At 34.0% G+C, this 23,440-nt stretch overlaps 2 protein-coding genes across 4 annotated transcripts; both read right to left on the bottom strand.

Moving 5' to 3' along the window:
- Positions 1–1,832: 1,832 nt before the first annotated feature.
- LOC133679667 (zinc finger CCCH domain-containing protein 55-like) lies at positions 1,833–6,822 on the bottom strand. 2 transcript variants are annotated; one of them, XM_062102342.1, is made up of 9 exons: positions 5,547–6,822; positions 4,820–4,996; positions 3,616–3,792; positions 3,442–3,530; positions 3,045–3,302; positions 2,837–2,972; positions 2,510–2,699; positions 2,361–2,415; positions 1,833–2,259 (listed from the first exon to the last, which is right to left on the bottom strand). In XM_062102342.1, exons 1-7 carry the CDS (start codon positions 6,545–6,547, stop codon positions 2,525–2,527), a joined length of 2,013 nt encoding a protein of 670 aa, XP_061958326.1. In that variant the 5' UTR covers positions 6,548–6,822; the 3' UTR covers positions 1,833–2,259; positions 2,361–2,415; positions 2,510–2,524. The 2 variants fall into 2 exon arrangements, with proteins under 2 accessions (XP_061958326.1, XP_061958318.1); XM_062102334.1 differs by having other exon boundaries at positions 3,442–3,533; positions 5,547–6,821.
- Positions 6,823–12,894: 6,072 nt separating this feature from the next.
- On the bottom strand, positions 12,895–17,124 carry LOC133679656 (zinc finger CCCH domain-containing protein 53-like). 2 transcript variants are annotated; one of them, XR_009836189.1, is made up of 9 exons: positions 15,576–17,124; positions 15,235–15,420; positions 14,967–15,146; positions 14,774–14,871; positions 14,424–14,693; positions 14,177–14,330; positions 13,849–14,019; positions 13,687–13,771; positions 12,895–13,561 (listed from the first exon to the last, which is right to left on the bottom strand). XR_009836189.1 is itself a non-coding variant. In XM_062102322.1 (8 exons), exons 1-8 carry the CDS (start codon positions 16,508–16,510, stop codon positions 13,738–13,740), a joined length of 2,028 nt encoding a protein of 675 aa, XP_061958306.1. In that variant the 5' UTR covers positions 16,511–17,124; the 3' UTR covers positions 13,572–13,737. The 2 variants fall into 2 exon arrangements, 1 of the variants encoding a protein (XP_061958306.1); XM_062102322.1 differs by lacking the exon at positions 12,895–13,561 and having other exon boundaries at positions 13,572–13,771.
- Between the last annotated feature and the right edge of the window lie 6,316 nt (positions 17,125–23,440).

Raw genomic sequence — 23,440 nt, 5'->3', positions numbered from 1 at the left:
TTTTTAAATATAATAAAAATATTGGGATTGTAGTGAACTATTTAATATTTAATATTGTTGTAAGACTAATTTGACGAATTAATTTAAAACTTTTTTATTTGATTTTTTATATAACCCCAGAGTTTAAAAGTAAATTATGTGACAATTGACTTAACATGATGCAATTGACAAGACCGGTTTAAAAACAAATTGATAAACCTATAAAAAAAATCTAAGAAAACAAATTGAGAAAAAATAATAAAATTAATAGGAAAAAAAACTCATGACCCAACATCTTGCCTATCACATGTTTAAAGTTAAATTGTGTTGGAGTTACCTCGATATAACTCAATCGACTTTATTAATTCAAAAACAACCCGAATAAACGGTAAAAAAAAAATTAAGGATAAAATGAAGATAAAAATAATAAAATTAATAAGAAAAAAACTTATCCGCCATACTCCTTGCCTATCCCGGATTTGAAATCAAATCATATAAGAGTTACCCAATGTAATTCAATTAACTTCTTCGGTCCAAAAACCACCAAATAATTGTTAAAAAAAAGTATTAGAATGAAATTGAGGGGCAAAAAAAGAGAGGAGAAAAACGAAACTTCATTAAGTTTTCCAAGTATTTTTGAGTGTAGTATGGTAATGGTAATATATATTTTTCTTGTTTATCTTCTTGCTTAGTGAGGATATCATCTTGTTCGGGTTTTTTTTTTTTTTGGGTCAATGAGGTGTGTATCCTTGGATGATTAGTTTCTTAAACTTGTCAGGAAAAATCTCAAACAAGGTGAATAAATGGCTTTCATTCCAAGAACATGAAACGCGAGCGAAGACAAAAATAAGGTTGGTATGACTTATGAGAACTTGGGAACGGTTAGAACATCGCCATGATCACTGTAAATTAAGCTCATTTACAACTGAGAAAACAGAAGCAGACATTTTGATGGGGGGAGTGTGTCATTTCTGTACCTAAAGCGGGCAACTAAATTAGATGCAGATGACTTGTTAACATCACAAACAACACAGGAAATGAGAGTCAATGTCATTCTACGACTACTTGACAAGATATCTGTATACAACATAAAACTGATATCGACTAGTCAACTGCGGTGGTCCATAAGCTCCTCTATGCACGTTGGAGAAGATACTGCTCCAGACATGATCTTATACGGGCAAAGGACTGGGGCCTAGCCTATGGCAGACAATTTGATCAATCATGGGAAATTAATTAGCTTTATTTATACTCTAGTCGCAAATCTAAACTCATTGCAATTTCTCAGGTTACAAGACTGCTCATAGCTGCAGCATGCATTGCAATCCTAATCCTTCTTTATATGTTAGCGATCGCATATTTAGGCGGATATCATTTGGGACTAATGCTTGGCCTTGAATGGAGCTCAAGAATGTGGAGTTGCAAGGCAAAGTCTGATGACGAACAAGAGATGGCAGAAACAAAGGAAGCACATGCAGAACTGCCATTTTCCACAAAACCATACCAGAACACGGGGGATCCAGTCAAGTACCAATAAACCACGAGAATTAAAAACAAACATTTCAACAAAGCTGAGAGGGAAATGAGTGGGATACCCAGAGCATCTTTCAACAATGTCAGCACCCATGTGACAATAGTGGCCCTTTTCCCCACATGTGGACCTGACGTAACAAAATGAGACAAAAGAGTCCAAGAGAGTGTGCCTTGATCATCCGAAAGAGAGAAGTAAATTTCACCATCTCTTTTTTCAACCTTCCTTCTCTTTTTAGTTCACTTTCTTCAATGATTCCGAAGCGGATAGAAGTTTTAACTTCGATTAACATAAATCATGCACCAACGTCAAGCTGGAAACATAAAGGAAAGGACCATTTTTTTCTTGCATATCCTCCTCAGCGTGACAACTACGCATTGAATTCTGATTCTCTTAACACCGTTTAAAAGGCTGCTTAGTGTTCAACAATTATAAGACAACGATGGTAAGAGATTGTAAAAGTGTAATTGTCATAATAACAAGAGCCATGATATTTGAAGTCCGGCTACAGTCTGTGGTCCAGCACACAACCTCCAACAGGGCAAGAAGTAGCTAAGAGAAGATCCTACTCAAACTAGTTCGTCCGTCCACCACGTATGTAAAATGCAGTTGCTGTTAGTAGTATCGTATTGATGACAAGGATGGTAATCTAGCTGAGGTAATCCCTGCGCATCTACCATCAAGTGCAGGTATCATATAGGCTATACATCAACAGGATCTTTCTTCCTTCTATGTGCTTCTCTATTTTTCTGCATGGACAAACAAACAACAATCCAATTTCATAAAGAAATCATTTAAACAGAAGTTCATACATCTGTCGCCTCATTCAAATGGAGGAATGATGCCTTACCTAGTTAAGTTAATCTCTTTGGCCACACTTAACTTTATTACCTACAAAACATTAGCTAAATCCAAAATATAACCAATCAGAAAAAAGGATTGTCCATTGGAAATAACCTTTTATTTCAATTGAATCAAATTATAGCAAGCAGGTAGAACCTTGGCATTTAGAACTCAATTAGAAGCCTCGTTGCTGGTAGATGTGGTGGGTACTAATGCATCATTTTCAGAACAAGAAGAGACGGATAACTCGTTGCTTTCTTCAACTTCGGCCTGAGATGGGAACATGTCCGGATGCTGATTCTCAGAAGATTTTGTGAGGCTATCACGTTCCAAATTGCTTCCATGGCTACAAATTACAAACCAGAACATACAGGGGAAATAATTGGGTGGGGGGGGGGGGGGGGGGTTGTTCAGATCTAAAGAAGAATCACAAATGGCATTTTGATATAACAGGTGAACCTTACTGAGTCTGCAATTCAATACCTTTCAGTGAAGCTCTCCACCTTGCAATTAACAGTGTCATTGTTCTGAATGCAAGCTGCATTCACTTCATCCTGAAGATTCTCTGCAGCAACAGGAACAAGGGTGGATTTAGAGGCACCTGAGCAATTCCCATTGTCTGCCAAAAGCAAGTTACATTAGTAGTACCAAAGCTTCTCCATCTCTGACCTAATATGTTTCAAACACTAACCTTCTAATGTTATCTCATTCTTGCCATCAGAGGTTAGAATATCAGTTTGATTGATGGGAGTATGATGAGTGGGCAGAGAAATGGGAGCACCAACAGAGAGACTATGCTGGTGATGATGTGCATGATCTCCCCTCAAGTCTGGAAGTTGCAGATTAATTAACCTTCTCCCCTGGAGTTCAATAGCTTGCTGCAGCTCTGCCTGCTCCTCCAATTTCCTTCTCAGCATCATTTCTGGAGTATTATAAAGCATTCTTGCTCCTGTAGAAGAGAAATTAAACAAAGATAAATCGAGAAAAAAATTATGATTTTGACAGCAGAAAAAATGATGAAAAAGGAAATAAATATATTAAAAAATACTTCTAAAAAGTCCATGCTTGATTGTTTATGTTTTACTGACCAAGGTGAAGATCACATAGCTCTCTAGGATCAAACCCTGAAGGGCTTGAAGCAGGTGAAAAACCTCCCCTCTCCAGTAACTGTTGCGTCCTGCTGTTGTTTCATTGACAAGTAAAACATAAATGCCAGAAGTGAGACAGTAAAGATAACAACAACTGAGAAATAGATACTATACTTTGCAACTTTTCCTTTCTCCTTGTATGGCTTGACAAGCACACGCGACTCACAAATATAATGAGGGTTTCCCTTTGCCAATATTTCCTTCACAGTCTCTGGGTAGACAAATGTAACAAATCCAAACATTCGCTTCTGCTGGTATGGAATCCTGACATCTTGAACTGGTCCAAAAGAACTTTAAAAACATAAAACGAAAATATTTTAATGAAAATATTTTAATGACATTGCTCGGCAGTGGCCTCAGCAACTGAGAACAAAGCAAGTTATATCACAATTTTTTGCCTCTTCCAAATTTATGTCCAAAAAATTTCTCGAGAAGAGAGCTGTAAATCAGACTAAATACAAATAGCTATCACTATTTTCATTCTCTGATTATCAAGAACAGTCAAGAGACTCAAAATCCTAAATCCTATCCCTTCAACTCCAGAACAGGACTACGAACACACACACTTACAGTCTTAAAATCCTCACCTCCACAGCTTAGCAATATATTCTTCTTTCCTTCTTCAAGTAGACTAACAGCTTTTCCTTTTTTTTCTTTTTCTTTTTCAACTAGGCATGCACATTCATTTCTCATCTATCTCCAGCCAATATAATAACAGATGCTCAGATGCAAACATGATAGAGTGAAGCCATGCAAATTATAAAAGCACTTGTATAACGCTATTCACACTGCTAACTAGAAATAAAAACCACACGTAGCATGGAGACTTTTGGTACTGACATGCATGGCTTAAGATAAAATAAAACAAGGTGCAAGCCAAAATGTACTCTCAAGAGAACCAGGCAGACTTACTTCACTTTCTACCAAAACATATATGCAACATGGAATGCAAGCAGTTCATTTTATTGAAAAAGATTGAAATCCCAAGTTGAAGTCCTAAACTACCAAGGCATCAAGCCCCTTCACCATCATCAGTCAGAGGAATGCACTGATTGCAAAAGTCGTCCCTCAAACCAATAAAAATTTCATGGCAATTGGCAGCATAAAGTTTACCAATATTCTTAACTTTTAACAAAAGGACTTTCTACCATGTACACTTCATAAATTGTGCTTAAATTTCTTTGGCATAAGCATGATTTCATCGTTTTGCAGACATTCTAGCCAGTCCCTGGCACTTACCTCCAGGTATTACTTGTATAAGTAAACCAAAAATAATAACGAAAATTGATAATTTAAGAAGAGTTAAGTGGTAATTTACCTGAAATAATTTGAAACATCTTCATCTTTGAAAGAGCTGTCAGCTGGGAATGTCAAGTATATCTGTCTAGATGCTGAATTTGCCTTTTCAGCCATTCCCATTGCCAAAAAGTCATTCCTTCCACCACGGGTCCGGCCAAACTTGTAAAATTCATCACCCATCATTGCTGCGCCAAATCTGCAAATATCGACATCCACAAATAGCACCATTACCCAACCCATAATTAAAATTCCAGGAAAACGTCGAATTAAAAGGACAGGAGTGTTTATCATTAAGCAGAAAATCATGTGCATGACGAGTTCCATCAAATCATCCATTAACACAAGAGCAGAATCTAGACAAGAAAAGGAACGAATCCGTAACCAAAACTAGCTCGATTAACAAGATTCGTTTCTCTCTAATCTTTTCCTTTCTTTGTGTAATCGATATGACATTTTTCTCTACCTCCATAAAAAAAAAAAAAAAGACTATTTCTTTCTTTGGCCAGCCAAAAAATAGACAATAAAAACATGCTGAAAGATGGAAATACGTACCTATGGGGCATCTTGGTCTCATCTTGCATGGTCATAATAAGGGATTCTTCAATTAAACAATAATGCCCACAAATTGACACATAGCAAATTAAGACTAAATTTTCACCACTAGAACATATCGAAATTGAAAATCTTGACACGCTATGCAAGGATAGGGCATGCTAAAAGCAAAACTGGTAATCTTGAATGTATACCTCTCGGCTTCATTTTGTTGCAGCAACAGAAAACTCATGTGCTTGTTATAAGCCAACCTTTGCTGCTGCTGCTGCTGTACAGCCTTCATTTTCATCATCTCCTCTTGCTGCTGCTGTACAGCCTTCCTTTTCATCATCTCCTCTTGCTGCTGCAAATAAAGTTCCTCCATTTCCCTTGGTGAACTCACAAGAGCACCACCAACATTAACCTCAGCCATATTTTCATCACCATGACCAAACTTGCAACTTTCTCCATTTTTGCAAAACCCTCTAGCAAAATACAGACACTGCCTATACCGGAGACCAAAACCCCCATCCTCAGCACCAGAACACGCATCACTCTCTGAAAACCTCCTTCTATGCAAATGGACATCTCCATTAGCAACTGAATAACCACCCAACTGAACCCTTTGGTCCATAAAGTCCTCGTTTTTTGAAGAGGGATCATCGAAGAACGACAGATGATCATCTGACTGATACTCGCCAAGGAAATCGGCACTATTATTGCTGCAAACACCACCGCCATTACCACCATTTCTCGAGAATGGCGGCACCAAAACAGACCCAGAACGTATATTATCATAGGACAAAAAAGGACTGCTCTTTGGGCTAATTGAACTCTTACTGTCACTATTATTTGGCAGCCCGTGAACGGACCAAGGATTTGGAGACGGGTTTTTTGAAAAGTCAAGAAAAGAACCATTATTTGTGATTCTAGGAGAAGATTGTGGAAAGGGGTTGGTGTTATTACAAGGCCTTGCTATGGGATTGAGTGGCGACGGAGAAGAGGGTGTAGATAACGTGTTAGTAGAGAGTCCTAAGTGGATTTTTGCCTTGAAGACTACATTTTGCAAGAGGGTTTCAGGGCCAAACGCTAACCGTAACAAATCTTTTTCAGTAGGGTCTTGTATGAGAATAAACCCCATAATTCTAGAGGCGTTTTCTGGATCTAAACTCTTGAGTTTCGTTAACAGTATGTTAGTTATCTCATGAGTATCCATGGCAGTTTTTTTTAGGATTTTTATGTTTATGTTTATTAGAGTGTGTGTGTTGATGGTGGTGGTGGTTTACAATTTCACTTCCAGAGAGACATGGAAGCAGAGAGCCAGCAAAATGAGAGAAGTGGTGGTTGTTGTGTGTGTGTGGGTGGGGGAGGTTTGTGCATACTTGTTTTTTCTCTGTTCGTTTAAAACAAGTAAATAACTCGAGGAGGAAAGGCGAGAGATTTTGAGACTGGGTTTTGAAGAGAAACGAGCGGGTTTGGACTTGAATTAAGGAATGTGTGCGTGTGTGTATGTATTAAAAAAAATTATAATTATATTACAAATTACGAAACATACTGGAATGATTAGGTAGAATACAATTAAAAGAGTTTATAATCATTTGTGCGCTAGAGTTTTTTTTTATAATTTGATTTTTTCTTAATTTTTTATTCAATATTAAGTTTTTTTTTATTTTATCATTTAACATTTAATTAAGTTCAACTAATTTTCATAATTTATTTTGATTTGTTTTTTATAGAGTTCTTGTGGTCTCAAATAAACATTTCCATGTTTTTTTTTGTTTAATTTTACGAGCATATATTTTTTTTATCATATAACTAAATGAAAAATAATTTAAAAAATACAAAGTTATTAAACTAAGTTGAGTTCATAATACAAGTCACGGATTAACCTTAGTCAATCTAATAAATTATCATTTTAATATTTTTTTAACAAATAAACAAACCAAGGTTTTTACCAATTGTTTAAGTTGCGTTTTTACTTGCACGCATTGACTTTTTTTTATCATATTTTTCTTTTGATTTTTTTTTTTACTCACCAAGTTGACAAGGTTAGGTTACGACAACTCCTGCATAAATGTTTTTATGCTTTGATTTTTTTTACACACTCTAGAAAGTTTTAATTCGACCTGCAAAGTAATGTGAGAAATAACCTAATATTTTCTAACCAGAAATATTCAAATTATATTAAGCAGAATTAATGAAAGTTTTTTATTTTATCTTCATATATGTTTTTATTTTAAAAATAAATTTATATAATAATTATTGACAGATAATTTTGAAATAGTATAAAACTCTCAACATTATAGGGCTATTTTTTTTTATTTTTTTGCTAAAGATACAAAACTATAGAAAACTATGGAGATTATTTGTACGACAAGAGATTTGAATCACACTTCTTGTGTGCGAGGATCAAATGGATAGATTAGTAACTAATTGGATGTAACTGGAAGTTAAAATGGAATTGAGTGACTTTAGTCTGTGACGGTGAGAGTGGAAGAGACTCTTGTTTTCAAGAAAAATATTTTTTTAAAAAATAGTTATTTTTACTTTCAAGGCTTGGTAACCTTAAACAAATTTGATAAGAAAAATAACTTTAAAAAATAAATACTCGTCCGTGGTTTATATCTTTAATCATGAATATTCAAGTATTTATTTATTTATTTATTTATTTATTACAGTGATACTACACTGATAAATAAATTTTTTGAAAAAATAAAAGGTTGCTAAAAAGACATCAATAACCGATGATTGAGATATATACTTTGGCCCATACAAAAGTATAAAAAAATTCATCCTTCTTCTGGTAATTAAAGTGGTACGTACGGCATACTTTATATATACTCTCCGTATTTATAATATTACCATCAATAAGATAATACTTTTTTTCCCAACCACCTCCATCTTCTTGTGTGTGTATATCTATATATATATATATATAAATACAGAGGGATACTTTTGTCCATACGAGCCTGTTCTTAAACCCAACTTTTGTTTGTTTTTAGTACCGGGTGGGGTGGCAACTATACCGACCAGACAAGATCTCTCCATGCTTGTCAGTCTCTTTTGTTTTTGTCGTGGAAAAATGTTTTTGACAAAATTAAGGGTTTTTTTAAAATTATTTTCTTGATTATTTTTATATGTTAATATAAAAAATAACTGTGAATATAATAACAAACAAGCTTTTCTTTGTTGAGCAATGGTTCCCTAATTAGACATGGCAAAAACCATGAATTCTTTCATGCTAAAGATGTCAAGACAATCATAAACAGGGTAGCAATCGGTTGGTTCAATTTGATTTTTGTCTTAAAAACCCAACAGAACCAAAATTTATAAAATTAAAAATTTCAAACCAAACGGTTCTATCTGTTAATTTTCAATGCGACCCGTGAATATCAGTTTTCAATGCGATGGTTTTGGTTATTGAAGATTGAATACATTATTTTAATTAGAGTACTGTGATTAATAATGCACGGCAAACCTTTGAACATTGTTTTTTTTTATTTTATTTACATGGATGTTCGGGTTAATTTGAACATATTTCGATCAATTCTACAGGCCTTGAAGTTAACAATCATGCAAGTCTTAGTGACCCTGAGATTTGCGAGACTTGAACTGGTAACATGTAAAAGGCAAATTTAGAACCTGACAAACTGAGCTATACCCTTCAAGATTACCTTTGAACATTGTTGATTTTACGAGTCATTTATATTTGATATAAAATCAAACTAAAAACTTAAAAATTAATAAAATTCGACTTGATTTATGCAAAATCAATAAAACCAAACCGAGTTTACAGGTTTATAAAAAGTACAAGATAAGTGATTTTCTTGGTTTTGTATGAACAAACAATCAACCAGTTCTAAATTTCTTAGAAATCGGTTGATCGATTACCTTAATAATTTTAGTTTTTGTGTATTTTGAGATACTTGAACTTTTATATTATTTATTTTATTTTTATTTTAATTGTATTATATTATTATTTAGTATTTAATTAAAATTATCAATAAAAAATTAAATAAAAAATTTATTTATAATTTTATGATTTTATCACCTGAGTTTACATTATAAATGTTTCCCGTGTCGTGTAAAAAGAAAAGGCAAAAAAGAGAGCAGTATAATTGCAAGTGCAATTTCTTTTATCTCGTGTGGTGCACATTTAAAATGATATCGCAGACACAAAAGGAAACACGATTTCCCCATTCCAGACATAAATTTCCACGACGCCTATAACTCTACTCTGGGTTGCTAAACTTGGAATGAAAAGTAACACTAATCATGGACTAGCAGCTATATATTACGCCGGTACATTGCATGCATCGGCTAAGATTATCTCAACTGATTTAAGAACTTACAAGTTAAATCTTACCTATCAGTCAAAGAGCTGCTGATCAGGAGTCCCGCACAAAGAAACCATTATCTTTTAGCACGAGGCGAAGAAAGTAGGCCAAAATCCAACGAACGCAATGAATGCATTTGTACGTCAACAAACTATTTACCATGACAAGAAGACGAGCTATGAAACTTCAAGGTGATCGATCGAGTCGTGCTTGAATGAACTGTGGGTGTACACACTGGCAATCTGTCCACCTACCTCTATTTTCTGTTAACCAGCGTGGAGTATTAGCAATACCTACTCAGAAGCATGGAGATTGCCCACCTAGATCAACGCGTCATTCAAAGCAGCTAGCCTCCCTTGCTCTTCTGACATACAAGAAATTGCAGATAAGAAGAACACGAGATTATTCCGAAAGGAAAATGATTTTAGAGTCAATTCAGACAATATATACCAGTATTTCCATCCAAAACATATTTCTAACTGTATCCACGCGATCAAGAGATGAAATATAAGGTAAAACGAGCCCGGTGAGATGGAGGGCAGAGAAACAGTTTTCAAGAGATGCTTGGAGCAAACACCTGAAAAGAAGAGGGTGAATATGAAATAGTAAAATTAAAGAGGATTAGAATAAATATTTTGAAAACTTTGAGAGGGGCAAGTGCCCCCTTTTTTGCTTTTACTGAAGGAGTTTTTGTCACCCATCCAAAGCATTAATTAGCTTTCGCCAAAAAGGGCTTTCCTCTAATAAATCCACCTTATGCATGGTTGTTGAGAACAGAGCATGGCGCTCATTACTGTACAAGAATATAGCTTGATTTATTTTTTAAATCTAGATTTTAAAATAGCTTCTAAACCTGTCTCTGTCAAGAGAAGAGAGCTTGGTTTGTTCTTATACAAGAGTAGAGTTTGATTTATTTTTAAAAATTTTCTCTATCTATTTTTCATCATTCATGTCATGATTCTGCTGAACAATGCTGTCTTCTTAAATGCATTATTTTATTTTTCTTCCAGTGCGCGATGCAAACAAGCTCTTTTAAGCCACCAGGCCCACCACCCATTTTTGCAGGGACTGAAAAGCTAAAGCTGCTGGAACTTAAACAAGAGCAAGCAGGAAATAATAATAATAATAATAATATAGTAAAAGTAACTTTAAAACTTGTTGGATTCAGTGAAATGGTGACGTTAAGACTGTCAGAACTCACTGCACTGCCGTTTTAGCTTGGAAAACAGTGCACGTTCTGGGCTGGTTTTGCTGCCTAATCTCCTTCACTGCAATCTTTCTTAAGATTTACTTGTCAAAAACAGCAATTCATATATTGCAGTCCTACTGCTGGTGTGCCATTAATGGAGTCTATTAATTAGAGGTCCAAAACGCCCTCGTTTAATTTCGGGTCCAGGTCTGTCTATCCCATCAGCTTCTCTTCCAATGCCGCCGACTTCCCTTTTCTGATCTTGCTTGATGAGCACGGGTACCGATTATATAGGGTTATACTAGTAATCTCATCCTCCTTGTCAAGAAAAGGCGAGCCTGAGGTTAATAGGCTAGCTAACGAGGAACCGTTTGCTACTGTTACACTTTTTTATCCATTTACGTTGAAAACATCATTTAGTAATTTCTGGTTTTTTATATTGGATTTTATATATAATTTTATTTTAAATCTTAGTTTTATACAGGTTAAAATAATTTATTTATTTATTCTATAGTAATTTTAACTAAATATATGTTTTTAATCACGGCACAAAAGCAAAAACTGCTAAAGACACACTGAATCACTGTTGACTTACAATAATCTTAATGCCTCCCTCATCTCAAAAATATTTCTAGGGTGTTTGTAAGGATGATTATGATTTTTTTTAAAATATTTTTATTTTTAAATAATATTTTTTATTTTAAAAAATTATTTTTAACATTAATTTATACAGAGCTAAAAGTAGCTTCAGTTACTCCACCTTTTAGCTTAGCTTTCGTCTTCAAGTGCATATTTGTGCAGGTCTTCTGAATTGGTGAAGAAATAAGGGTCATGGCCAATTTTTCACACGAGAAAAAAAATACTTAAATGAAAGTTTACGAAAGTTTGGTTCTTTTTTCCCATCATTTTCATATTCTAACAAGATCAAAGAATTTTCATCACTAATAATGGTAAACAAAAGAAAGAAAAGGGTTTCGGTGTGAGAGTTGTCCATGGGGTTTCAGTTTGGTGCCTCGCCTGATGGTGATGAATGCTAGCTAATTCACTAATAATGCTAGCCAAATTTGAGTCGTCAAGAACGAGATTTTGATGACACAATCGCATTTTATTAAATGATTGGAAGACCTTAATAGTGAGGATCCATCACAGATTTTGTATATCATCAAGTCTTTGATCCTTTGGCACAGTGCATTTTGAAATATACAGAAAAGAAATTGAAAGACAAACTCTCTTTCAATCACCATCACCCTTGAAATTGACAAGCACCACCGAAACCTGAAAATGAGAGATCACTTACCCCTAGCCACTAATCCCATCAATAAATCCTGGATAAGACTACTTTTTTTTTTTTTATGGGTGTCTAAGGTAATTTCCGTGCACCCCTACTCATTTCTCGAGATCCTAAAGTTATCTCCAGTACCCTGAGGTTTATGACAGGTGATCATGGAAAAGACTACCCTTAATTAGAAACAAGGTGCAACTGTGATTACCATTTCTTCTTAATCATTTCAAAGCATCTCTCATCTTTCCACACAAAATGAAAATGTTGTGATTTGGACACCATGCTTGACTACTATTTCGGAGGCTATTTATTAACCAAATTGGAGACAGCAAAGCCTGCAAATTGCATTCGAGGAGGGGTGCATGACATTGACATCAAACCCCAAATCAGTGCGAAAAGCAAAGCAATATCAGAAATCTATCAGCATCTTAGTTATCAACCATAAATATTCCCCGCGGTGGTCCTCGGTACAAGATCTACTCGCCGGGCAAAACATACGCAAGAACACGATGCTCAAAAGAGATCAATAACCTAACAAAACGGACCGTGGAAAATTAGTGCACTCAATGGATCCATGTGCTGCTGAACCCCTCCATTTTTACGCCCAGGTTAAACAACCAGCTAGGAAGAAGAAAGGGTAAATAATTTAAACGTGAACGAGGTTATAAGAGTGAAAGGGAAAGGAGTGATTTTACGCGCCCCATGTGAGAGTGTGGCCCTAACCTATTCATCTCCACCTAAAAGAAACCACAAAATGAGACAAAAAGGAAGGGAATCCTTTGTTTATTTTGTGGTTTCTTTTATTCACATGAAAGAACAATCTTTTATTTACCCTCGACTATATTTTTTCCCCCAGAAATATAGCTCTATCTGTTCTGTAATCTAATGGGGGGCACAGGACACTGTGACAGTAAAAGCACAGCTCTTGCACTCCACTTGAGCCATTGCATTTCTTAACCTTTTAAGGTCTGGTCTGCCTTGGGTGTCTAGTGGTTGTACTTCTGCTGCTACAGATCTTCTTAACTTACTGGGGTCTATTTCTGTACACAGTGACGTAAGAAGTACTATTTTTCTTCCATACAGTCTTAATTTCTATTTCTTTTCACCTCATACTAAAAACAAAATAAAGAAAAGCACTTGAATTACAAATAAGGGATTCACTACTGGACTTTTGTTTGTTCTGCAATGCAATTGTTGAGCGGTCCCCCAGCACGTACATACCCGCAGAGAGGGACCCCCGCTCCCTTGCAGTTCATCTGTTATGTATGCTTTTATGTATTCGTTGTAAGTAGTGTGTTTTAATGACGATGGTGATCTTTGCTGAGATCTGGTCAGCAGATCCTTTTCTTTGTCGTGGCTATAGTTTTTTGGCTAATACAAGCTAGAGGATTTCTTTTACTTCTGTATGTGCTTCCAATATATCTGCAAAGGATTAAAAAAAAAGGGTCCATACATTATAACGGAATCCAATTAGACAGAAAGCTGTGAAATTGAATGGACTGTACATGCCTATAATTTTCACTACACAAATTTTGCTGATCTCTCACCCTAAAAAATTGTCAAATCTCTCCACTGCTGGCCACGCTCACTTTTGCCCCCTATGTACCAGCGGTTCCAGGCCCAGAAGACAACCTGAAAAGAGCAGGTAATGATTAACCATCTTCCTTTGATAGAGGTCATAAAAGTGAGTGTGTTTTTTATGTATTTACCTGGGCTTTTGGAGAGAACATGATTTAAGAGAGGTCATGTTGAGAGAAGATGATGTAGTGCTTGTGGTATTTTCATCAGCCTCCACGGAAGCTGCGGAGAAGACAGTGAAGGGGTCACCAGCTGATTTCTTAGGAGAAGCAAAGAGATTGTCTGGGAGAATATGCTCCAAACTGCTCACATGATGCAACATGAAGTTATGGAACATAAAGGAGAGGGAAAAGTAATGGTGAATAGAATGAAAAGGAGATACTTGAACGAAAAACAGAAAAAATAAAGTAGAACATTAAAAAAATTAACCAGAATCTAAGCGTAAATGTGCTTTCTTACTTTTCATGGAGATAGGTTTCTTCATTGTTGAACTTCTCCTCTTTATCTCTATGATTGCTATTGCCATCATTGTGATCGCAAGCTGGACCCCCTTCCTTGTCAACATCTGAAACAGCATTTTGAGCAACTGCGGCATCAGGGTTGCCACCATTACCTGCAGCAAGACAGTAGATATTACCTTCATTGCCATCCAAAATCATGAGCGTAAATGTAAAAGTTGATAACGATTGAGGATCGATTAACAAACCTCGAGGAACATCTTGATCAATGTCATCAACAGGAAAAAAGGGAGTTTGATTGTTGGGACTCTGCAGGATAGTTGGTGTAGGCGGAGACCCAGTTAACAAACCATGAAGGTATCGATGTTGATGTTGATGTTGATGATTGTTATTTTTCAAGTCTAGAAGTTGCAGATTCAATAGCCTTCTCCCTTGGGATTCAATAGCTTGCTGGAAATCAGCCTCTTCCTTTAATTTCCTGCTCAGCATCTCTTGAGTATTGTATAACATTCTAGCTCCTGTAGACCAAAAACAATCCTTCACTAAAAACCATTACAATTTTAGATTATAAAATGAACATTATGGCTTGTTTAGTTACCAATATGGAGATCAAATGCCTCTCTAGAATTGATCCTGGATGGGCTTGGACAAGCTGAATACTCTTCCCTCTCAATCTGTTGCTGTTGATGATGCTTCCTGAAATGGTTAAAGTAGGAACATAAATATCATTGAGCGATACAAAGAAACTAATAAACGCAAATATTCTCAAGATGAATGGTACAAGACTATACTTGTCTGGGACTTTTCCCTTCTCCTTGTAAGGCTTAACAAGCACACGGGAATCACATACAAAATGCGGGTTCCCTTTTGCCAAAATAAGCCTCGCTGTCTCTGCAAACACAAATGTAACAAATCCAAACATTCTCTTCTGCTGGTATGGGATCCTCACATCTTGCACGGGCCCGTAAATGCTTCAAAACCACGCCAGCAAAGAAACTATCTTCAGCAAATTGTTCAAAATCCAAATTTTATTTATGGGAAAACAAGAAAAAAACTGACCTAAAATAATTTGAAACGTCTTCTTCTCTGAACGTACTATCAGCTGGGAATGTCAAATAGATCTGTCTTGAACTTGGGCTCGTTGCCCCTCCCAGTCCAATTTGCGAAAAATCATTCCTTCCAGGCCGGATTCTTCCATACTTGTGAAGCTCATCCCCCATCATCAATGCAGCTACCGCAGCTGATCTAAAACAGCAAATTGGAGCTGCCACAATTAAAAAACCAACTACCAAAAATCCCCCCACCCCTTTTCGAAAATAACAATTCGGAGAGTATAGTAGCATTGCAAGTAAGAACTAAAAAAGGTTTTCAAGCCTCGACTCCATGTGCAATGCATGTACCTTTGGCTGTCATTTTGTTGCTGATGATGGAAGTCCAAGCTTTTATTGTGAGATAAAAAATTAGCTCCAGCCATGAACTGGGAGGCTGCTGCTAGCTTCTTTTGCTGGGCAGCAGCCTTTGACCTGAGAATTTGTAGACACTGTTCAAACTCGTAGAGTTCACCTGGTGAACCAACAATGGCAGCAGTATCAGCTGAATCTCCATGAACAAACCTGCAACCTGAACCATTTTTGCAAAACCCTCTCGAAAAATATAAGCAAGGCTTCCAACCAAACCCGGAGTTTGAATCTTCCGAACCAACACACGTGTCTGGTACTGAAAAACTTCGCTTGTGCGAGCCGTTATCACCATATTCAGTTGGACTCGTGGCTAACTCTGCCCTTGGATCAAATAAACCATCTGTCTTTGAATCATTGAGAAAGGAAAAGCGATCCTGGAGTTCATATTCATCAACAAGATCACTGGCACTACTATTGTTATTGCTGTAAGGAAACGCATTAGATAACGAGACGGTGGGCTGAAAAGGTGTTGAACTAGCATTAATACTACTGGCTCCATTAACAACACTGGCATAAGAGAGTGGAGAAGTGGAGTTGGGAGTCGAAAAATGCCAAGAGTTTGTAGAGGGAGAAGAGGGGTTTGTGATTTCAAAGCCATTATTGTTTGTGATTCTTGAAGAGGGGATGGACAAGGGACTGGGTCTGGAGGAAGGAATAAAAGGTGAAGAAGAGGTTTTGTTTGAGAGAAATCCCAGTTGGGTTTTGGCATAGAGAATGAGATTGTGCAGAAGGGTCTCTGGTCCAAAGGCAAAACGTATCATCTCTTTCTCTCCATAGTCTTGCAAGAGAAGGTAGCCCATGATTTTTGAGGCATTTTCAGGTTCCAAGTTTTGGATCCTTGAAAACACCATGTTAGCAGCTTCATAAGAATCCATGGTGATGGAAAACCCAAAATAATAACATACCACAAAAACTTCACCTTTCTATAGCAGGAAAGTAGATAGATAGGCTGAAGTGCTCGGGAAAGAGAGGGGGGCAGGAAAATATTTAAAAATAATCCATTTTATTAGAAATTATTTTCCATGACGTTAGATATTAAAAAAATAATTTAAATTTTAAGAGTTAATTTTCAAACAATCCACTTTTTAAAAGAAAGAATATTTTTCTGCAAACAAACGAGGGCAGCCGCATCATGTGGTGGTGCAAACGTGCACCAGCCCCGGGAGAGTGAACTCACCTGCACTCACTTTTCTCTCTGCCTCACTCTTTTCTTTTGGTTTAGGTTTTTGGGTTTCTCCCTAGCTCTCTGCTTTCTCGCCCTTTAATTTTTTAGGGTTTGTCTTTTACAGAATGGAGCAAGAAGACAAGGCTAGGTGGGACTCCGGGAGGGAAGATTCAGATCAACCTCAAAAACAAGAAAGGATAGAGGTAACGCCACTGGCCTCTTCGGTAAACACGCCTAAACATTTCCCAAGAAGGAATTAAATCTACACGTATTGCCATAATTTAAATTTGAAATTTGGATTCAGATTTTTTATTCCAAGAACGAGGACTGGGAGAGGGAGAGGGAGAGCGACGGGTCTAAAATATCATGGAGAGTTTTAATGGGCTTCTTGGAGAAGCAGCATTTATAATAATGGATATTGTGCTAATTATTTTAGGAATAATTTTTTTATTTATGCTCGTGACTAAAAACAAAACTATATGATAACAGGTTTCTACGATGTTGACCTTGAGATTTGAACTCGGATAAATATTGATTTTAAGATTTAAACTCGGAAAATCAACGGATAAAATATATCTCCTTGACCACCAAGCTATCCCCGTGATGTAAGCACGTGCAAAGAAATTCATCTAGATACACTAGTTAGCACGTGGATAATTCAACTACAATCTAATTAAAAAATTATAACTTCGATGTTCGATGAGCAGAATTATCGGTTTGGTTTTATTTTTACTTATAAAAATAATTAAATTGATTTTTTATATAAAAAAAATAATTAAAATCAAACCAAAATTTGTTCAAACAATCAAAAACTTGTATTGTGTTTTGGGCTGTTTATAAGCCTTCTGATATGCTTGTAATTTATATTAATATTATCTAATTTTATTATAAGATTCTATAATATATTTAATTTTTTTGACACTGAATATTCATTTATATTACATTATTAGTGTCCATATTGTGTTCAATATGTTGCAAGCCTTCCTACTATTTTTTTGAAGTAAGACTCCAACATCAAAGTTTAAATAACATGCACCAAGTTAAAATTTAAATTTCAAAGCATTGTTTTCAAATGGCTTAAAAAAAACAACCAATAACCTTATCATAAAACACTTTATGCAAAAAATACAAATCTTCATAGTGCAACACATCATCCCAATCAAAAAACATATGAAGAACTTTGTGAATCATTATACCAGCATCAACTTGATTACATATTAATAATTGAGAAAAGTATCATGTGAGGCCAACTTAATTTATAATGTAGCAATCTAGAAGTTAAATGTAATGGACTTTGTAATTAAGGGAAAGATACTTTAATTTTTATTATAGCTTTTCTTGAACCTGGGCTTATAGGTAAAATTGGCTTATAGGTAAAATTAGGGAAATTGAATAACAACTAAACTTAAATATTATAATGAATTGGAATTAAAAGAACAATGCAATGTTGATAAACCATAACTAAGTTTCTGAGCAGTTTCGAGGGAGCATGGGTCTTCTTGGTGAATAAGATTTGCTTCTAAGCAATTTCCTACCTCTCTGCAACCCCTCCTCTTCTTTTTATTGCAATTCTCGGTTAGTTGAGAATTAAGAGTAACATATAGACTTGTCAGTTGTGTTATTCATCTGTTTTGTATTTGGACTCTAATTCCTCTTTCAAACGGTGTCGTTTGCCTTTGAACTCACTTTCTTGTTAGCTATCAGCCGCAGGAGCTTCATTATCTCAGCCTTCCACATAAGTGATTCTTGTTCAATCTTGATCATACATGTGCTCACCTTATCTCTTTGCTGTAGATAAGTCTTTTCCAATACGCCTCTCTCATTTCTCCCTGGCTTCAATTGAGAACTTGTTTTTTAATGCGTTGTCGGTCTGTTACATTAAATGTACACCCGTATGATGCAAAACAAACCAAAATAAAAAAAAAAAATTGATGTTTATTAAGAAAAAAAAAACATCCTACAAAATCAGAACATAAATAAATAGACATTCAATTGTTATGGTAATTTTATAAATATTTTTTTTTACAATTCAGTTTTTTTTAATTTTAATTTTAATTTTCTTGACTTAATCAATTTTTCATGTTTTTTACAAACCCCAAACCACCACAGCCGCTGTTACCATCACAGCCACTTCATGACCACCATCAACCCCGCAATCACGAGCCGCCGCCGCCAGCTAATGTATTATTAGAGGTATAATTATCATTTTATCGATTTCTTATTATAAATATCCAACACAACCATCTTGTTAAAGTCATTTCATAAATATCTTCACTTTATCTTTACTTTAACTTTATTACTGTTACAACAACATTTACCGTACATTAATATATTAAATACCGCAACTGCAATCATAACTACTCCTGTTAATGTGCTTGGCTTTGAGTTTTAAGATGACTATTGTTAAAATTTAATTTTTTTGTTTCATTTTTTTTTATTAATATACTAATATTAAAAATAATTTTTAAAAAATAAAAGTATATTATTTCTATACATTTCTGAATAAAAAATATCTTAAAAAATACCCACTAATAAACTCTCAAAACCCCTCCTAGCCATTAAAATAATTACCATAATCACGATCACTTTTATTTCAAGTAGGGAATTTTCTTATTTCGTTATGACTATTAAAAAACCATGAGTGAAATATGAGATAGTTGTATTGAGGGGTGAAAAAAACCGAAAAAAAACTGAAAATTGAAAAAAAAAATAATAAAAAAATCTAAATCGTGAAAAAAAATCGATTAAACTGATTAAAATTTTTTAAAAAACTGACTGGTTAGGTTTTATAAGCCTAAAACAGAAAAAATCAAACCGAACCCAAACCGAAAAAACTGAACCAAATCAGAAAGAATCGAGTCAAACTGAAAAGGCCAAGTCAAACCAATTTGAACCGGTTTTTGTCATAAAAAACTGAACCGAACTGAAACCGGTTGGTTTGAACTATATATTTTTTTTTTATGAAAATGATCACCCTGTTGTATTATTGTTGTGTCAAAAGGTGATCTAAGATTCTGCATTTTGCACGGTTTACTTTTTTCAAAAGGTCACATGCATTATTATGAAATTTCATTTTATTGATTTTATGTTGAATAAACAATATTAGAACTGTTTGATGATGTTTTTGCAAAGAGACAAAAGTGCAGCAACTAGTTTTGTCTGGTCTCCGTGTTCGCTAAGACACGCGCCTGAAACAGAGCATGTGACTACTAGTCCCATGGCGTTTCGAAAGAGTGCACGTTCACTTGTTTTCACTCTGACATGGCTCCCCCTGCTCTCTCCCGTAACGCGCGATGAAGAATTTGGAGTCACTTCCATGCATTCCTCCCATAGATGCTTCCATTTCTCAACCACTGGCCGTACAATTCACATGTTTTGAATTACGTAATTAATCTTCCAGTTTGGTATTCCATTCCGTTCCAAACATAACTAGATTAAATTTTATTTCTTTTAAAAAATAATAATATATATTTTTAATATTTTTAAATTTCTTTGACGTGATGATATTAATAATTATTTTAAAAAATAAAAAAATTTCATTGTTAGACCAGATTTTAATTTTTTTTAAATAATAATAATTATTATTGATTTTGTATGAATAAATGATCGATTTCCTATAAATTAGATATTGCTTGTTACTTTTACATATATTTTAAAATACTTGAATTTTTTTATTATGTATTTTATTTTTATTTTAATTATGTGATATTTTTATTTATTATATAACTATAATGGTCAATAAATAACAGGTTATAAAAAATTATTTGTGATTTTATAGTTTTATTATCTGAGTTTACTTTATATTATGTTTTTCATATTGTGTAAAAAAAAGAACATTTTTTACAACCTTGATGAACCCATCATTTCACGTGTATCATCCAATTGTCGTCAAAATCATATACAAAACCCTTATTTAATAAATTTTTAATAATAAATAAAGTATATTTATTGATTATATTTTATAAAATTAAAATTTCTTTTGCTTAACAAAAAAAAATCACAAAATTATCCAAAACTCTATTTTTCAACAAGCATATGTATATATATAATTTTAAATATTTTAAAATTTCTTATTTATAATTTTATCCCATGCCCCACTCACCTTAAATATGCTTGGAATATCCAACAAGGAAAATAAAAACCAATTAAAATTATACATGCAGATGATTAGATTTCACAGTTACTGCATTGAACTTGGAGATGGTGAAATTAGTGGATCGGTTGTGGAACCCACTAGCTTAACACGTGCAGTTTAATTGTATTCTTATTTTTTTTTATCTCAAACATTGTTGATAATAAACTAGAAGTTTTATCCATTAGGGTGTTTCCCATAAAAAAATTATTTTGAATAACAAATGTAATGAATTGAAAAATTATTAATATAGAAGTGAAATTGAAAAACTATGATGAAGGATAAGGTCCAAAAAAAATTAGGAGAAAGTGAAATTTAGTGAAAGAAAATGAGATTTTTTTTTGTAAAATTAACAAAATAAATGTAAAAATTTAGCAGGACAATACAACTTCAAAAAGATTTCATGAAATAGTATAATTTGACCATGTTGCCCTTTAGAATAGCAACATTTAATAAATGTCGGGTTTCTGAAGCACAACAATATTAAAATCCAATTTTCTACTTCAATATTTCAATCTTCAAAGCATTTTCTTACAAGATTAGAATTTAATATTCTGCCTTAGCTAGTCAATCGGCTAAGTCCAATTATATTAATCAACCAACCGTTTCACATAAAAGCTATAATGTTATAAAGTTTTTATTTCAAATATGTTTTACGAGTTAAAATTATCTTTGTCCAATATGTAAACTAGAAAATAAAATCCAATTAAAATATAAAAAAGTTATTGTTCCGACAATAAAAGATGATTCGGAGCAGTCAAATAAAAGTTTTTTATGACTAGATGAGGAGTTACTCTAAATAAATTGCACGAACGGTATAGCAAATGCATTTATGAACCACTGGGATAAGTCCAGGCTAAAAAAAAAATTTGACCGCGTTGGACTATAATAACAACTAAAAAAAGATCATATTTTTTTATATGACTATTGGATTGTACTCAAATTTTTATAAGATTTTTTTGAGGCTGCTTTCCCCATAATAGCCATTACGTTGCTGCACGGATAGTCATGTATTTAGATATAAAAAATCTCATTGAGCCTCCTGATTTTGATAATTTTAAAATTTTACTTATTATTTTAAGAACCAGTCGATTAGTCTCACTAATTATTATGAAGCGGTTGATCGATTGAGTCATATAATTAGAGTTTCATCATATCACTTATTAAAAGTATGATATTCATTAAAAATTACTATTCTAAAACGTGACATATTCAACTATGTTAGTTTTTATAAAGTGGCCTGCTTCAATGTTAAATCGTAATTTTTTTAAAAAAATAGAGTGCTAATTGTCTGATTTGTCCAAGAAAATGAATAAAAGAAAAAGGAAAAACTGATATCGAAAAGATGGGGAGTGCACGTTACAAAAAGACCCGATTTTCAAGAAATAAATAGATTAACCACAGCAAAAACTATGTGGAAGAGGAAGACAAAAACATATCATACAGGGAATCGTGGGGGATGACACGAGCAGAAAAATAATACACTTTCTTAAACGCAAAATTCCTTGTGGCGGGACCCCGCCAGCACGTGCCATCCAGTCAACGTCTTTTTTGCACTGGGCTCGGGGTCTCCTGCCTTTGTCCTCGGGGGCATTATTCCCACTGGCCCACTTGCTATATACGTATGTATGTATAATGTATGTATGTATGTATGTATATATGGAGAAATTAGTAATTTCACAACAATTCAACCTGGGCTGCCTTTGTGAAGTGGATTTAAATTGAAATCTTGAAAGGATGAAAAAATGGCCCAGCCCATGGGATAGGTGGATTCAAATTGGATACTTCCCTTTTCTGTTTGTGGAGGCAAAAAAAAAAAAAAAAAAAACTATTTGATTTTAAATATCATGGAAAACAATTTAAAACGGGCATGTATCTAAAATCTGAAAACAGAAGTAGAGCACAACCTGCTACTACAGTACTAAATAGCAATTAATACATGTAATCTTAGGATTGTTATTTCGAATTGCAGTAGCTTTTATTTTTTAAAATATCTTTTTATTTTAAAAATATATTAAAATAATTTTATTTGTTTTTAAAACATGGTCTAACCTCAAAGACAAATGCTATCTAAAATAAACAACCATTCACTTGGCGTTGTTGTTTTGCTTAGAATTCATTTGCTTGCTGGAAAATAATTTTTTTAATTAATTTTTATAGAAAATAAATTTATGAAAAGTGAATTATTTTTTTGATATTTGGTAATGTTATAGAAAATAACCTGAAAAATTACCTATTAATATTTTTTTAATTTTATTAAAAGAACGGAAACCAAATATGATAAATAAAAAAATTGGCGAAGGATAAAAATAATAAAAAATCTAATTTAATAAACTATTTTAAATAAAATAAATAGCAATATAAATAATGAAGAATAAATCTAGTATGTAAAAAAATTGATATAAAAATCAAATCTGATAGATAAAAATATTTCAATTAAAAAAATGATAAAAGAAAAACAATTAACAACTGATAGAATAATTACCAAAGCTGATATAAAATCAAATC

Source organism: Populus nigra, chromosome 1, assembly GCF_951802175.1.
Source record: "Populus nigra chromosome 1, ddPopNigr1.1, whole genome shotgun sequence".
NCBI lineage: Eukaryota > Viridiplantae > Streptophyta > Magnoliopsida > Malpighiales > Salicaceae > Populus > Populus nigra.
This window is presented reverse-complemented; position numbering and strand designations above follow the sequence as displayed.

Excerpts from the sequence above, each read along its gene's own strand:
- LOC133679667 (XM_062102334.1), bottom strand. The coding sequence starts at position 6,547 with ATGGATACTCATGAGATAACTAACATACTGTTAACGAAACTCAAGAGT. Across the intron at positions 4,997-5,546 it reads CAACAAAATGAAGCCGAGAG|ATTTGGCGCAGCAATGATGG; the intron begins GTATACATTCAA and ends CGATATTTGCAG. Across the intron at positions 3,534-3,615 it reads GAGAAAGGAAAAGTTGCAAA|CAGGACGCAACAGTTACTGG; the intron begins GTATAGTATCTA and ends ATGAAACAACAG.
- LOC133679656 (XM_062102322.1), bottom strand. The coding sequence starts at position 16,510 with ATGGATTCTTATGAAGCTGCTAACATGGTGTTTTCAAGGATCCAAAAC. Across the intron at positions 15,421-15,575 it reads CAACAAAATGACAGCCAAAG|ATCAGCTGCGGTAGCTGCAT; the intron begins GTACATGCATTG and ends TTGCTGTTTTAG. Across the intron at positions 14,331-14,423 it reads TGATCAAGATGTTCCTCGAG|GTAATGGTGGCAACCCTGAT; the intron begins GTTTGTTAATCG and ends GTCTTGCTGCAG.